Genomic DNA, 13,585 nt, shown 5'->3' with positions numbered 1-13,585 from the left:
TTTGGACATCATCCATCTTCCTCTGAAATGACATAGAAGATTTATATTTGGGGCTGAAATCAGTCTGACTTCATAAAAAAAGGAAAAGGAAAAACAAACCAAACTCTTTCTGGAGTGGCTGGCTGCCAGCCCCGCAAGAACGGAGGACTTCCCCGGCCTCTGGTGCTCAGGAAGCTATAGGTGGCAGTGGGGAAGGGCCCGCCTGGCACCTGGAGTAGGGAGAAGCAGAGAGCTAAGGGAGGCCTCCTCCAGGGCTTTCCAAAACCAGAGTCTCTGACTTGGAGAATGCAGGGGCAGAGAGACTACAGGGCTCTCCTGATTCTTCCATTTTCTACCTAGGCCTCTCAGAGCCTCAGTTCCTCCAAGTGGAAACCGAGAGTAGTACATACACCTCCACTCAGAGTGTTGGAGAGCAGATGAATCTTTCACTACGGTGTATAAGGCCCCTGGGACCCGGCCTCTGTTCTCCTCTCCGACTTCTTCCTGTGCTCTTGCTCAAATGCATCTTTGCCTCTGGGCCTTTGCACATTCTGTTCCCTCCCTTTAGAATGCTTTTCTCCTGGCAGGGGTGGTGGGGAGCATCGTCTTTCACACAAGTATGACGTTAGCTGTAGGGTTTTTTTTGTAGATGCTCTGTATCAAGTTGAGTAAGATACCCGCTATCCTTTGCTTGCTGAGTTTTTATCACGAATGAATTTGGACAATTTTCTTTTGTATCAATTGATATGCTCATGTGATTTTTCTTTCCTATAGGCTTCCTGAAATACTAAAAAAAAAGCTTAGGAACTTCCTCGCCTGACAATTTTCTCACACTAGGGCCCAGGGAACTCAGTTGCTACCTCCAGTCTCATCTACTGTGTCCCAGTGTGCTCCAGAGAAAGTGGCTTGAGCTGTGTGTAGCCATATGAAAATCCACTCTGAGATTTACAACACACGTTGGCAGAGCCAAGGCTCAGAAAACCCCCGAAATATAGGCTTATTACCTTTGACGTGGGATTCCCCAAACTTATTTCAACACAGAGCCTTGCTTTGTACAAACCCCATCGTGCTCCCATGGGACTTTCTCTGAAACACATTTAAGGAATCACTCAACTGATTCTGTCCCTAATTTGCATTTGAGCCAAAGGCCAACAGAGAAGTTCTGACTAAGGAAAGCTACAGATCGTGGCATCACAGACACAAAGTCTCAGGTCTTCTGAGCCCCAGACCATGCTGCTTTGACAGGCTAACAGGTCAGCCGACATCCCTGCAGCACCAAAGACCATAGGGATAAGAGGAATACATCATCGCCAATCTGATCCCTTTGGTAGCTCCCAGGCCCTTTGTCCCCACTTAGCCTGGGGATGAGGGGTTCCAGTCCACAAAGTCTCAGTGGGGTCAGGTTAGAGTGGGTGGCTGTGTAACACAGGCCAGGCCAAACACGTTGCTGTAGCTCCCTGCCAGTAGCAGAGTTCGGGGATAGGCACACAACCCAAGCTGGTATAACAAGACTCCATTCCAGAAATTGTTAGAATTCCCAGGAAAAATGGTTTTCCCATGGAGAGCAGGCTATAGAAAACTGAGCTGGAGCTGCCAAGAACCACACAGAAAGAGCTCCTTCAAAACAAAGTTGTAAGATGGAGTCTGTGGTTCCCACCAGTTATACTTGAAGAACCTACCTCCAAAATTTAATGACAGACCAGTAAGTGATTATTTCTTCAAGCCAGTTAGATGAAATCCCATCACTTGCCAACAGAATCCTGCCTCATTTGCATGTGGAGCAGAGGAAGTTATCAGTGAATGGGGCTTGGCAGACCTGTCTCCATCAGGAGGTGCCCTTAAGGGTCTCAGCCAACCATCTCCCCTGCCCACCTCCCTCATCCCTGTCCCCTGCTCACTCTGAGACTGACGCCCCCCACCCCCACCAAAAGAACACAGGCACAAAGGCAGCTTGGGCAATACTTGATATACATCATACATTTATTAGTGAATATCCCTCTGAAATCAGCAACAATATTAAAAAAAATAATGATTGCACTACTTGGTCAAGCAGAACTAGCAACTTTCATTTTAAAAAAAGTACAAATCTGTTAAAAATTTCAATCAGTATACACATATATATAATACAACATACTAGTTATGTTAAATGCTACAAACCAATGTGAATCCAATGGAATGGAAAAACCACACATTTAAGCTTTAAGAACCATTTTTTTCTCTATATATTAGCATTTTCTCAAATACATACATGGGAAAAATGAGGTAACTGTAAAATGTGCAAGGAACAGGGTCCCCCCAATTACATATATTTATATATATATGTAGTTACATATATATATAAAACCTTTCTAACACAGAACACAGGTGCTGGGCCCAGCCAGGCTGGGGGATGCTGCCCACTGTCATGCCTAGGCCAGAAGTTGGTAAATAAGAGTAAACAATAACAAGCCCCCACCACAGGAAATCATTGGTAATATGGCATCTATAGCAAGGTCGGCAAATCACAAACATCCTAAATAATTGTTTTATAAATTTTTTTAATGATTTTTTTTTTTAATGTTGTTCCCCCCCCGCCCCCAGTAGCTGCTGGTTGGAACCACTGCTGCAGCCGACACAATCCGAGCCTGTTCGCCTGCCCCAGGAACTGGAGGGTTTTGAAAACCTTTTGTTGGGTGGGTAAGGGAGGGGTCGGAGAGGATGGTTCTGTGTAAAACACGTGGGGTTTCAACACTGCTATAAATATAGAAACGTCACCTGGAGTTATATACAGTAAGACTTTGGGTTCTCCGTGGGGGTGGGGCCAGGCTGATGGGGCCCCATGGCAGGCTGGGGGAGGTGGGAGCCAGGGCCGCTGCCAGGAGAACGAGGGTGGTTGGAGCATCCCTGAGGCAGCAGGCGCCAGGGGCTGCCTGCTAGGATGTGCCGGCCCCACACGCGGTTCGTTCGGGGCAGCAACCCCAGCTGGGGGTAGGACAGGAAAGGGACCAGAAGGGTGAGGGAGGGGGGCCTCTGGAAGTGGGGCCCAGACCCTCCCTGGTCCCTGTCCTCCTGGGACTTCCTTGGAGGAGACTTGCCCAGGCAGGTGGGAGACGGGCCCTGGCTGGAGGGAGAAATGCCCTGAAAAGCGTACGGTCCCGGTAGGCTCTGGGGACGTGTGCAGTACAGTGCATGGCAGTTATCGGCTGAGCACATACCCCCTACCCTCGCCCATGACCGCCAGCCACCCGGCCCAGCCCCAGCCGCGCACATGCATGTGGACCGGGCGGCACCACTGGACCATTTCCTGTCCCCTGGGCACTGGGTCCTAGTTGGTCCCTATACCTCCCATTTAATGAAAAGAAAACAAACTGTTTAAAAATCTACCCCCCAAATCCTGTACGCAATCTTGGGCCAAATGAATAAATAAAAACTGCTGCTCCTCACGTTCATGCAGAAGGACAGAGCAGGGAGATGGGCATGGGCGCCCAGTCCCCATCACTGCCAGAGAGGGGTGGCCACCAGAACACTGGAGGTCCCTCTCCCAGGCGTGACCCGGGCCCTGTCTCCTTTCTGCAAGGGAGGCTGGCTCTGATGCCCTCCAGCCTGGGGGTGGGGCTGGAATGTTGTCCCTGGGGCGAGGGCCAGAGCCACCCCTCACAGCCAGCTGGCTGAGCTGGCTGTGAGTCTGACTGGGGTGAAGGCAGGAGGACCTGGGCCTGGGGTTCAGGAAATGGCCTCATACCACCGTGTGTCCATGCTTGTCAATGCCACCTGGGGCCAAGGGTCTCCACCAGCTGTGCTGGGGAAACAAACCCCTAGCTCCCAGTGCCAGTAGGAAAAAGGAGACGGACCCGAGGGCAAACAGGAGGGAGACAGAATCAGGGATACTCAGGCAGCTCTGTGGCAGGTGGACTGGCAGGCAGGCTGGGGAAGGGGTCTTTGGAGCTTGGCAAATGCAGGGGGCTTATTGCAGGGGCTTCTCTCAGGCCTGACCCTGGCACCAGTTCTGGAGATGCAGGTGGGAATGGCAGGGTAAGACTGGGCCATTCCTTTCCCATCCTCCCTGGGTTGGGGAGGTTTCCAGAGCTTCGGGCAGGGTTCTCCTGGGCGGCTGTGGGCCTCATTCGGCCTCCCTGGGCACCTCGGAGGCGTCAGCCCGGCAAATGGGACACGTCCGGTTGGCCTGGGGAGAGCAGCCGCACTTGAAGCCCCACTGTCATTTGTCTCCTATCCCCTCCAAGTCTGTTCCGCTGCCTGGTGGGGACTTGGTCCCTGGATGATGACAAAGAAGGGAAGCCCCAGCTCACCCGCCTCCCTCACCACACAAGGAACACTGGGGAGCGAGCGGCTTGGGCTGTTACCTTCAACCACTTGTCGACACACTTGGTGTGGAACTCGTGATTGCAGGGGAGGACTCGGAGCAGCTGCCGCGCCTCAAAGTCACTGAAGCAGACGACACACCTGGGAGGAGGGCAGAGTGTCACCTCCATGATGATGGCCGAGGAAAGGCTCATTGCAGAGTACAAGGCCACTCCTCAGGACGGGGCCCCCACGCAGCCCGTCTGTGATCAGAGGGCAGGAGACGGGGGCACGGCACTCACAGTGTCTGCTCGGACTGATGGCTGTCCGGGTTAAATCGGTAGGCCGGAAGCTGCTCAATGTCCGCTTTGGTGAGGCCTCGGGGCTTGGCGTCTCCCAGCCGCTCCGCCAGGCTCAGGAGGGCCTATGTACAGGCAGGAGGGCGAGTCAGCAGTGGCCAAGGCCAGAGGCCCCCCTAGCCCTCACCTCCCAGGATAGGGCTCCATGGGACCTCATAGTTCTCCATCTCCACATCATCCACATCGAGATCCAGGCTGATGGTTGGCCCCACTGCTGTTGGTGACATTGGCAGCATTGAGCTAGGGGAGATAGGTACGGGGGATCAGGGTCAAGGTCAGTAGGGGTGAGGGCACAGAGCTGCTCCCAACTCCCTCCATGAAACAAAGCCCAGAGTTTTGCACTGTTCACACTGGGGCCTCAGTGTTTGTCCAAGGACCTTATAGGAGGGAAGAGCCCAGTTGGTGGGAAGAAAGGAGGGAGGAACTGGGGCGGGGGTGGGGGCTTGAGAGAGAGAAAGAGAGAGAGAGAGAGAGAGAAAGAGAATGTGTGTGTGTGAGTGTGTGTGCACGCGCATGCATGTGTCTGCTGGGGGTGCCAGATGGCCTGAGAGTCCCCTGGACACCACCGACTGTGTTTGGGTCTAACCATTGGAGGCCCCAGGAGAATAGAGCAGCATGGTTCTGGGGCAGATGTGCTGTTACTTACAGGAAGTAGGGCAGGAAGCTGGGGTAATACGGTGGTGGGGGTGGCGGTGGGGGCGGCGGGGGCAGTGGCTGTTGCAGGCGGTATCTCTGGGTGCTCAGTCTCCTTGGCATCATGTGGGAATAGGGCTGTGGGATGCGGGCAGGGACAGGTTAGCCAACTGGGCCACCTCTCACTGCCCCAGACCCTGGGTTGGGAGGCACTCACCACACCGAAGGACAGTTCCTGGTGCAGGGGATCATGGGGCAGGTAGTGCAGGGGCATGGATGGGGACAGGGCCGGGCCTGGGGCAGAGGTGGAGTAGGTGAAGCTCCCCAAAGGGTGCTGGTCCCCCCGTAGGTCCACATCATTGTCCAGCCGCTGCAGGGGCTGGAAAAGGCAGGGGTGGGTCATTTGGAATCAAAGACAGGGAAGCCCCTGCCCCCAATAGCATCCCCTCCAGCATTGGCTCTACTGCCCAGACTCACCATTCGCGGGTGCTGGGTCTGCAGCGATATGAACTGCCCAAGCGGTGCCATGTGGGCAGGCTGGGGGTGTGGGGCTGGCGGTGGGGGGTGTAGGATGTAGTGGTCACTGGAGATGAGGTGGGGGTAGGCCTGGTAGGGCACGGGGAGCTGCTGCATGGTACACGCCTGGATCAGCTGACAAGAGAGGGGGCAGGGGGCTGGAGAATGTTCTTCTGGGCTCTGGGCTGGGGTTGTGCTTGTGATGAGGGCCAGGGGCCATCCTATCCAGCAAGAAGTCCCCACTGAAGCCCTCTGGACAGTCCCATCCCTGGCTTAGGCCACCCAGGCAGGACACTACACTCTTAAGGCGCAATTACCACCCCAAACCCTAAGACAGGCACTGGGTGCAGGGAGGTCCTGACCCCTGAGAAGCTCTCTTACAGCACAAGAACACATGCTTTTCTGGGCAGGGCTGCGGCCTGGAGCTGGGTGGCACTCCAACAGCCCAGACGACTGGCGTAGGCTTGGCAGTTCTGCCGTTGGCCTGTGCAGGGCCTTTCAGTGGGGATAGGGGTGGGAGAGCATGAGGGTGGGTGGGAGGCAGAGGCCCTCACTCACCGGGGGCGGGAGGCAGCAGAGCGGGTAGTGCTGCCCGCTGAACATCACGGAGCATGCTGGGAGCTGTTGGGCACTGCAGCCAGGGATGTGCTGGCCTGAAGGCAAGGGGAAGCCTTGGGTCGTCACTGTAGTGACTGTGTAGGATAGAGGGACGGGTCCCTGGTGCACCTGTGGGTGGAGAAAGACCCGGGAAATGTAGGGAGGAAGCTTGGCCACCAGGTGAGAAAGTCCCCTCCTTTCTCTAGCTGGGGCCTACCTAGATACAGACCTGGTTGTTCTTGCCTGTCCCAGGCCCCAGAGGGCAAAGATAACCCTCTGGGAACCTAGAAGGGGCTTCTAGCTCTACCACTCATCTACTGTGTGGTCCCAGGGCAGGCCCTTCCCTTCTCTGGGCCTCAATCTACCAGCCTGTAAAGCAGGGCTAATAATGGGCTCTGCCGCTTCTGCTTTGCAGACAGGCTTGCCAGAGGCTGGGGGGCAGGGTGGGGGTGTTCTACCTACCTGCTCGTGGAGATCAACCATGAATGGGCTCTGTTGGGAGGCTGGGTGCAGCATTCGGGGGCTCCCGCCGGCAGGAGCCGAAGCTCGGCGCTCCTCTACGGGGAGGTGTGGCGGTCGGGGCGGTGGCTGCTGGGAGGGTAAGCGCTCATCCTGGGCAGGCGGGCGGCCCTCGTGGCCGGGGCTGCACCACAGAGAGGAGGCCCCGGTAGGACTGAGGGGGCCACTCATTCACAGAGCATGGAGAGAAGCCAAGGTCACTACCCACTGGAGAAGGAAGATAGCTCAGGGCCCTGTGCCCACCACCCCTTGCTCCTGTGCTCCAGGCCCAAGCTAACAGCCCTGACACCAGGGGCTCTGGGGTCCGCAGGACTGGGAGGATCCTTCCTACCTTCCCTGGAGCTGGCCCGGGGTGCTGCTGGGTCCTGCAGACAATCGCCACTGACCCACAGGGGCAGAGGGTGGCCACCTAGTCACTGCGAGAGCCCATGGTCGCATCAGGGGTGGCAGAGGGGCGGAGGGGCTGGGCTAGGGCTCACAACCCTAGGAGTCAAACAGACAAAGAAACTGAGGCACAGAACAGTATAGTCACTCGCTCCACGAGGGGTCTGGAAGACAGAATCAAATCTCTGCAGTCTGATTCCAGGGCCTGCCGATGTCCACCGTGCCCCTGCTCCCCATGCACATGTGCTGTGGTTCTGGCCCTCTGCTTAGCGCTGGGGCTCGGTGCTGAGACAAGGGAGCAGGGAGCCCAGGCTTGTTTTCTGCTCTGTAAAATGGGACTACACTGCCCCTCAGGGTTGTGGTGGTTTCAAAGGGCTGGCCAGCATGCTTCTGGGCCAGGTGACTCCAGTCAGGCGAACTTGGTGTGGGGTCCCTGGGGGAACTCTTGCTTCTTCCCTTCTATCCGACTAGCCCGAGGGGGATTTCAATAAAGTTTGGAGCCCAGTTCTCCTTCCACTATTGCCGGGTAAGAAGTTCTGACCCAGTTCCCGCCCTTGGGCACCCCCGTTCCAAGGCAAGCTAGTTTTGTTTCTTTCCATAACCCATCCCACAGTGCCTTCCTATGAATGACTTCATCTACTCTTCAAAGATAGTACTGTCAACTCCATTTTACAGAAGAGAAAACTGAGGCTCAGAGAGACTGGAACTTGCCCAAGTGTCAAAGCTAGCGGGTGTGCTGACCACAAGCTTCCCACTGGACCCTGCTGCCATTGGGAGGAGTCCAACCCAAGGGCTTTCCCAGGAGGTGATGAAGGAAGCCGGCTACCGTGGTTGGTGGGGTGGGTCTGGAATGCGGCCAGGCCCTTGTCCTGGGGGCCCCACACAGCTCTCAAGTGGGAGGTGGGGCTTGCTGAGAAAAAAGGGGAAGCTAGAACCTAAGGGAGGAAGTTGAATGGGAATGGGGTGGGGCAGGTCTCCTTCCTCCCTGGGAGCTGGGGGTCCAGGTGGGAAAAGTTAGGGGGATCGCTCATTAACTCCAGAAGTTGGGATGAGGCCCCCACTACCAGGAAAGCTCTGGAACAAGTCAGGCCCTGCAAAGCTGAAGGATGCTTCAAATAGGACCAGCTCTTTGCTGTTCCTACCACAGGGAGCAGCCCTCCGCCCCAGTCCCTTCTCCATCTGACGAAACATCTATGCATCCTTGATGCCCAGCTTTAAGTGTTGCATCCCTGTTGACACAGCCAGGGGGCCAGTGTACTGTCCCCTCAATACCTCGTTCCTTCCTGCCAACAGTGGCAAGAACATTTCCTTTGTGCTTGTCTTTAAAGCTTTGTCCCTAACTCAAAAAACGAGCGTTAGAGACTCTTCTCCAGCTGACAGGACGGAGCCCCATCAAAGCCAGTCAGGAAGTGGAAGAGTTGGAATTCACACCTCTCCTATCCAGTGCAGGCTCTGGCACTAGGCAGTGGGTGGGCAGGGCCCGGGACTAGCTTATATCCAGCCTAGGGCAGGCCCGATGGTAATGCACGCTGGAGAGGTGATTGCACAGAGCCAAGGCCACAGTCTGGCAGCAGTGAAGTCAGTACTAATTCAGAATTGGGATGACTACAAATCTGGCTTCTTCCTGGGGGAACAGGTGGGGAGAGCAGAAAATCTGGTTCCACTGGACTGTCATTCTCCCTGGACCCCCTTCACTCAGTGCATGACCATCCCAGGCCCATTCCTCACCTGCCCACCATAGGTGACTGGGTTTGTGACCCCTGGTGTGGGCCAAGTGCATATCCTTACACACTTGTGTACAAACCTCCCTGATTCCTGCTGGCAATCCAACCTAGCAAACAAAGGCCAAGAGAGACTCAGAGGAAACCTTCAAATAACTGCAACAGCAGATCCCTTGTCCACCCCAGACCTCCTGGATCAGACTCTTTGGAGGGTTGGGGAAAAAGGGCACCTAGATTTTTATCGAATACTTCAGAAATTTCTATAGTACAGCCAAGTTTGGGAACCTCTGCTGTAAGTGGCCTCAGAGATCCTGAGAACTCAGAGTTCTGCCGAGGAATATTAATAATAACTACAGTACTTCCCATGTGCCATCTCAATGAGTCCTCATAGTGACCCTTGGAAGCAGGGACCCTGAGGCTCAGAGATGGCCAGAGTCTTGGGCATATTATTTCCCTTCTCTGAGCCTCAGCTTCTTCATCTGTCAAATGGGAACAGGCCAAAGACCACCTCCCAGTGGACTGGTGAGGGGTTCTCACAAGCCACAGCAGGAGTGGTCTGTAAAGCTTAGGTATAAATGATCCCTATTAGAGAGTAAAAGAGGCTGCTCTCCACCCCCACCCCCAAGCAGAAATCAGGGGCCACTTCAAGCCAGGCAGGAGGCAGCTGAGAGATATGCCTCCCTAGGGGATACCCTAGTTGGCAAGGAAGGGGCCCCTGATTCCTGAAGTCCCACTAGGAACAGAGGTGGCAAAGAAGGAACACACCCACTTCAAAGGTGAGGAAACCGAGACCCAAAGAAAGGAAGTAACTTGCTCTAGGTCACACTGCCAGAGACAGACAAAACTGGTCCTGACTGTCCCCCTGCACCCAGATTCCCCTAACTCCTGACTCTCTCACTGGCATGAGTAACCCGAAGAACTACCTAATCCCAACTCTATTCCAGGCCCTAAAGGAGATCAGGAGATCAGTTTTCCCTAAGGTGCCTGTGACTGGTCCTATTGTGGAGAGAAGCGAAGGAGGCTCTTAGAGGTAACAACTTGCTCAAGGTCAAATAGCAGAGTAGCCACCTCGTAACTGCTCTGCTTCACACTCCTCTGTGCTGTGTTCTCAATGAGGTCTATACGAAGAGTCTTGAGGATCCCATCCCTAAATCCAACCTTGCCTGAAACAGACACGGTGACACTTTGCATCCACGCCCTCCCCCAGGAGGCAGCCAAGTTCCTATTTTCAGTGCCCCAGCAGCTACTCCCACCCAGGTCTCAGAAGCCAGTCCATTCTCCTCACTTGGGCCCAGGGGCTGTTTGCAGGAACAAGGGGCTGTGCTACAGATAAACAAAGCCAGCCTCTGAGAGCATGAGCAGACTCAGCGGGATGAGAAGCCCCTTCCCTACCTCTTCTCACCCCCAGGCCCAGCACTGTCTGGTGGGCAAGTAGAGCTCCCCCACGTGAAGTGCCCGGAGGTGGTTGAGGGGCAGGACCGCCAGCCAGGCCTGGAACTTGGAGTCTTTGGCCAGACCCGACTCCCTGAGTGACCTTGGTCAAGGAAATCTCTCCGTTTCTCTGAGCCTCAGTTACCACAACTGTAAAATGGGGATGGAAATCTCTCCTTCCCAGAGCGCCCAAGTAAAACCAGAAGAGACAAGAAGCAAGAAACCAGATGGTCACATTAGCGGGGTAGGAGACCAGTGTCCCTGAGGGGCAGGCCCCTCCTCAACGCAGGCCAGGTACAGGTTGCGGGGCTCCGGGAAGCTTCCTTAGCCATCTCTCTCCGGGGACTGGATGGGGACGGAAGGCCGATATGCGGACACACGCCCAGAGGAGGGCCTCCCTCATCCCCTTCTCACTCCTTTATGACACGCTCGGAGAGACGGGAGGGGCGGGAGGCCACACTGCGGCGTCTGGGCAAGAACGCTGTGACTTTAAGAGCGGAGGATCCCGGACCATGTGCTCGGCGTGAGACAAAAGCAACAACAAAGGAAGTGGCGGCGGCAGGGGGAGGGGGCGGCTCCTTCCTCTCCAACCGCAGCGCTCAGCCTCGGGAGAAGGGAGACTCGTCCTGGCCTTGGGGGGCGCAGGGAGGGGGGTGTCTCTGAGCCTAGAGGTCTCACCGTCTCCCTCCGGACCGCCCGTGATTAACCCCTGCGGAGCCAGCTATATACAGCCCCCAGTCCCAGGGGAGGGGGGCAGGAGTTTCCAAGGATGCGGAAAATAGGAGTTGGGGGCTGTGGCCCCGACTCACCTTCAGCCGCTGGCCACACGTTGATTCCTTTGTTCCGGAACTGGGACGGCCAACCTGGGCAAGGGGGTAGGGTGGGGGGTGCTGCCTGGACCCTTTAAGAGCCCCCGCCCTGCGGAACAATATGCTCCCTTCCCTCCCCCTGGTCCAGGGGCAGTGCGGCTCCTTCCGGGGCCCTCTTTGTCTGCCGGCGTCTGCCTTGCGAGGCCCACGCGCGGTCAGCCTCTTTCGGCCCAGGCCCTCCGGGAGCGGGAGGCGGCGCAGGACGCGGCTGGGTTTGCGCAGCTGCTTGCGGCTGGCCCTTTAAGAACTGTCCGCGGCGCCAGCGGAATGTAACAAACCCCACATTTGATTCACAACATTCGGAGCGGCGGGGTCGCGCGCCGGGCGGGAGGGGCCTCGCGGGGGCGCGCCGGGAGGTTCCGGCAAACAGTAGCCGGCAGCTGCCCGCGGCAGCCCCGCCCCGCGCCAAAAGCTCCGCCCTGCGGGGGCCCCGAGAACCAATCACTCGCCACGACTAGGCACATGATTAGTAGGCTGCCATCTTGGAAGGCAGATTTAAAAAAAAAAAACTTCGCCCCCACCTTCTCACTTAAAGTGACCGCAGCCATCATAGGCAAGGGGCGGGGCCCCATGGCCTACCCTAAAGATGGGAGACCCCGGGGTGGGCAAGATCAATCAGCTGCAAATAGAACTTGCTATGCAAACTCACGAACCACTCGCACCTGGAAGGCTCAGTTTCCCTGCTTCAGAAATGGGTCCCTCCGGGAAAGCCGCAGCCCGGACTTACTGTGTCATGGTCCCCTCCTTGGAGATGGGGCGCCGCTTGGGGCACTGAAGTGCAATGGGGCCGACCTTCGACCAGGCTGGGACGTCCTCTTAGACCAGTCCGAGTGGTTCGGAAAGCCCTAACAACCCCGGTCCGGCAACCTCCCCGGAGATGACGTCAGCCCCAAGAGCTACTGCACTTAAATGACATCATGGCCTGGCCTCCGCGCTTCTCCTTGTTTATACTACGCGGAGGCTTTAAAAAACTGGGACAGCCTGGATTGCCCAACAGACCAATAGCGGGCAAGCCATGTAAATGAGTTAACGCCTGCCCCGCAGCAGGATTGGCTCTGCGCGCGCTGACGTCACAGAGGCATTTTTTTTTAACCACCCCGCCCCCAGCGTGGTGAGGGAAAGGCGCGGGTAACAGTTTGAAGCTTGGGCAGTAGTCGTGTCGCGCTCTAAGTGCTCTCCGCTCTAGGCTGGGCTTCGGAATGCTTCTTGCCTACGGAGATTGGGGAACGGAGCCCAACAAAGTATATTTTTTACTGTACTCCTCCAAACAACAATGAGACAGAGGGATTACTACAACCTGCCCATTTTACAGACGGGTAAAGAGAATCAGGAGGGGTGCCACTCCAGGTCACACAGCTAGGGAAGTGTGGCTGAACATGTACTAGAACCTAAGCCAAAGTTAAGCTTCTTCCCTTTTGTCTCGAAGTCCCTCTGGGAAGACATACAAAGTAAGTCAATATGGATTTTTTTAAATCCATATTGATCAAGCAAAAAAATCAGTAATACCCTAAATATCCAAGAGCTGGGTACAGGCCCAATAAAGAATGGTGTATACATATAATCAGTAACTAGACTCCTGTGTATGAACTGCACGGACATAGGGATACCTCCAAGACAGTCCTAAAAGAGATACCAGTGCAAAATGTTAATATTTCCTAAACCTGTGTGGGGTGGGGGGATGGGGGGGTGGTTATAGTGTCATTTTCTATGCTTTGGTATATTTCATAATCCCAAATTTAAAAATAAAAAGTGAAAGCAAGATGCTGAACAGAGTGTAATAGTATGTATCTTTTTTTTTTTTAATTAGATATATACAATACCTGCATAGATTATTTCTGGAAAGATATACAGGAAATTGACAACTGTCCTAGGACAACTGGAAGAGAGCACTGGGTCAGGAGGATAAACTTTTTATTGCACATGCTTTTGTACATTTGCTCTTAAAAAAAAAAAAACCCTATACAATATAACCTACTGAAAAGTCTAAAGAAAGTTACTGTCAAAGAGAATGTTTTTAGTCTTTAAGCCATAAAAACTCTGTTCCCTTAGGGTCTGAAATCCCTCTTCAGGAAAGGTATCCAATAGAAAAATCCATAAGTATGGGGAACTGACATGCTTATTTTGATTAGACCAGCAACAATCTAATACTGCATCATGGGTGAGCAGCCAGCAACACAATGAGTGAAGATGGTACTCAGGGGTTGTCTGCAGATCTCTAGGCATGGGAGATCAGGTTTATGATGCATTCCTACAGATGTTACCTGGAAAGCCAAATTCTCTCCACAACAGTTAACACTCT

The 13,585-nt window shown here is 54.8% G+C and overlaps 1 protein-coding gene across 6 annotated transcripts; it reads right to left on the bottom strand.

Annotated features, from left to right (window-relative positions):
* Positions 1 to 1,930: 1,930 nt before the first annotated feature.
* RNF44 (ring finger protein 44) lies at positions 1,931 to 12,316 on the bottom strand. 6 transcript variants are annotated; one of them, XM_011362236.2, is made up of 12 exons: positions 12,014 to 12,266; positions 11,227 to 11,280; positions 7,213 to 7,364; positions 6,825 to 7,047; positions 6,324 to 6,491; positions 5,727 to 5,900; positions 5,467 to 5,628; positions 5,263 to 5,387; positions 4,769 to 4,856; positions 4,560 to 4,681; positions 4,320 to 4,419; positions 1,931 to 4,141 (listed from the first exon to the last, which is right to left on the bottom strand). In XM_011362236.2, exons 3-12 carry the CDS (start codon positions 7,317 to 7,319, stop codon positions 4,079 to 4,081), a joined length of 1,332 nt encoding a protein of 443 aa, XP_011360538.1. In that variant the 5' UTR covers positions 7,320 to 7,364; positions 11,227 to 11,280; positions 12,014 to 12,266; the 3' UTR covers positions 1,931 to 4,078. The 6 variants fall into 6 exon arrangements, with proteins under 6 accessions (XP_011360538.1, XP_011360544.1, XP_011360540.1 ...); XM_011362242.2 differs by lacking the exon at positions 11,227 to 11,280 and having other exon boundaries at positions 6,825 to 6,953; positions 12,014 to 12,316; XM_011362238.2 differs by lacking the exon at positions 11,227 to 11,280 and having other exon boundaries at positions 12,014 to 12,267.
* Between the last annotated feature and the right edge of the window lie 1,269 nt (positions 12,317 to 13,585).

The sequence above is a fragment of the Pteropus vampyrus genome, unplaced genomic scaffold, assembly GCF_000151845.1.
Source record: "Pteropus vampyrus isolate Shadow unplaced genomic scaffold, Pvam_2.0 Scaffold74, whole genome shotgun sequence".
Taxonomy (NCBI): domain Eukaryota; kingdom Metazoa; phylum Chordata; class Mammalia; order Chiroptera; family Pteropodidae; genus Pteropus; species Pteropus vampyrus.
Note: the sequence above shows the minus strand (reverse complement) of the source record. Positions and strands in the feature narration are given on the sequence as shown.

What these genes read in the sequence shown, in the direction of transcription:
- RNF44 (XM_011362238.2), bottom strand. Translation starts at nt 7,319, where the DNA reads ATGCGACCATGGGCTCTCGCAGTGACTAGGTGGCCACCCTCTGCCCCT. An exon ending in TGGTTGATCTCCACGAGCAG is followed by an intron (nt 6,492 to 6,824) that starts GTAGGTAGAACA and finishes CTCCACCCACAG; the next exon opens with GTGCACCAGGGACCCGTCCC. An exon ending in GTGTCGACAAGTGGTTGAAG is followed by an intron (nt 4,142 to 4,319) that starts GTAACAGCCCAA and finishes TGCTCTCCCCAG; the next exon opens with GCCAACCGGACGTGTCCCAT.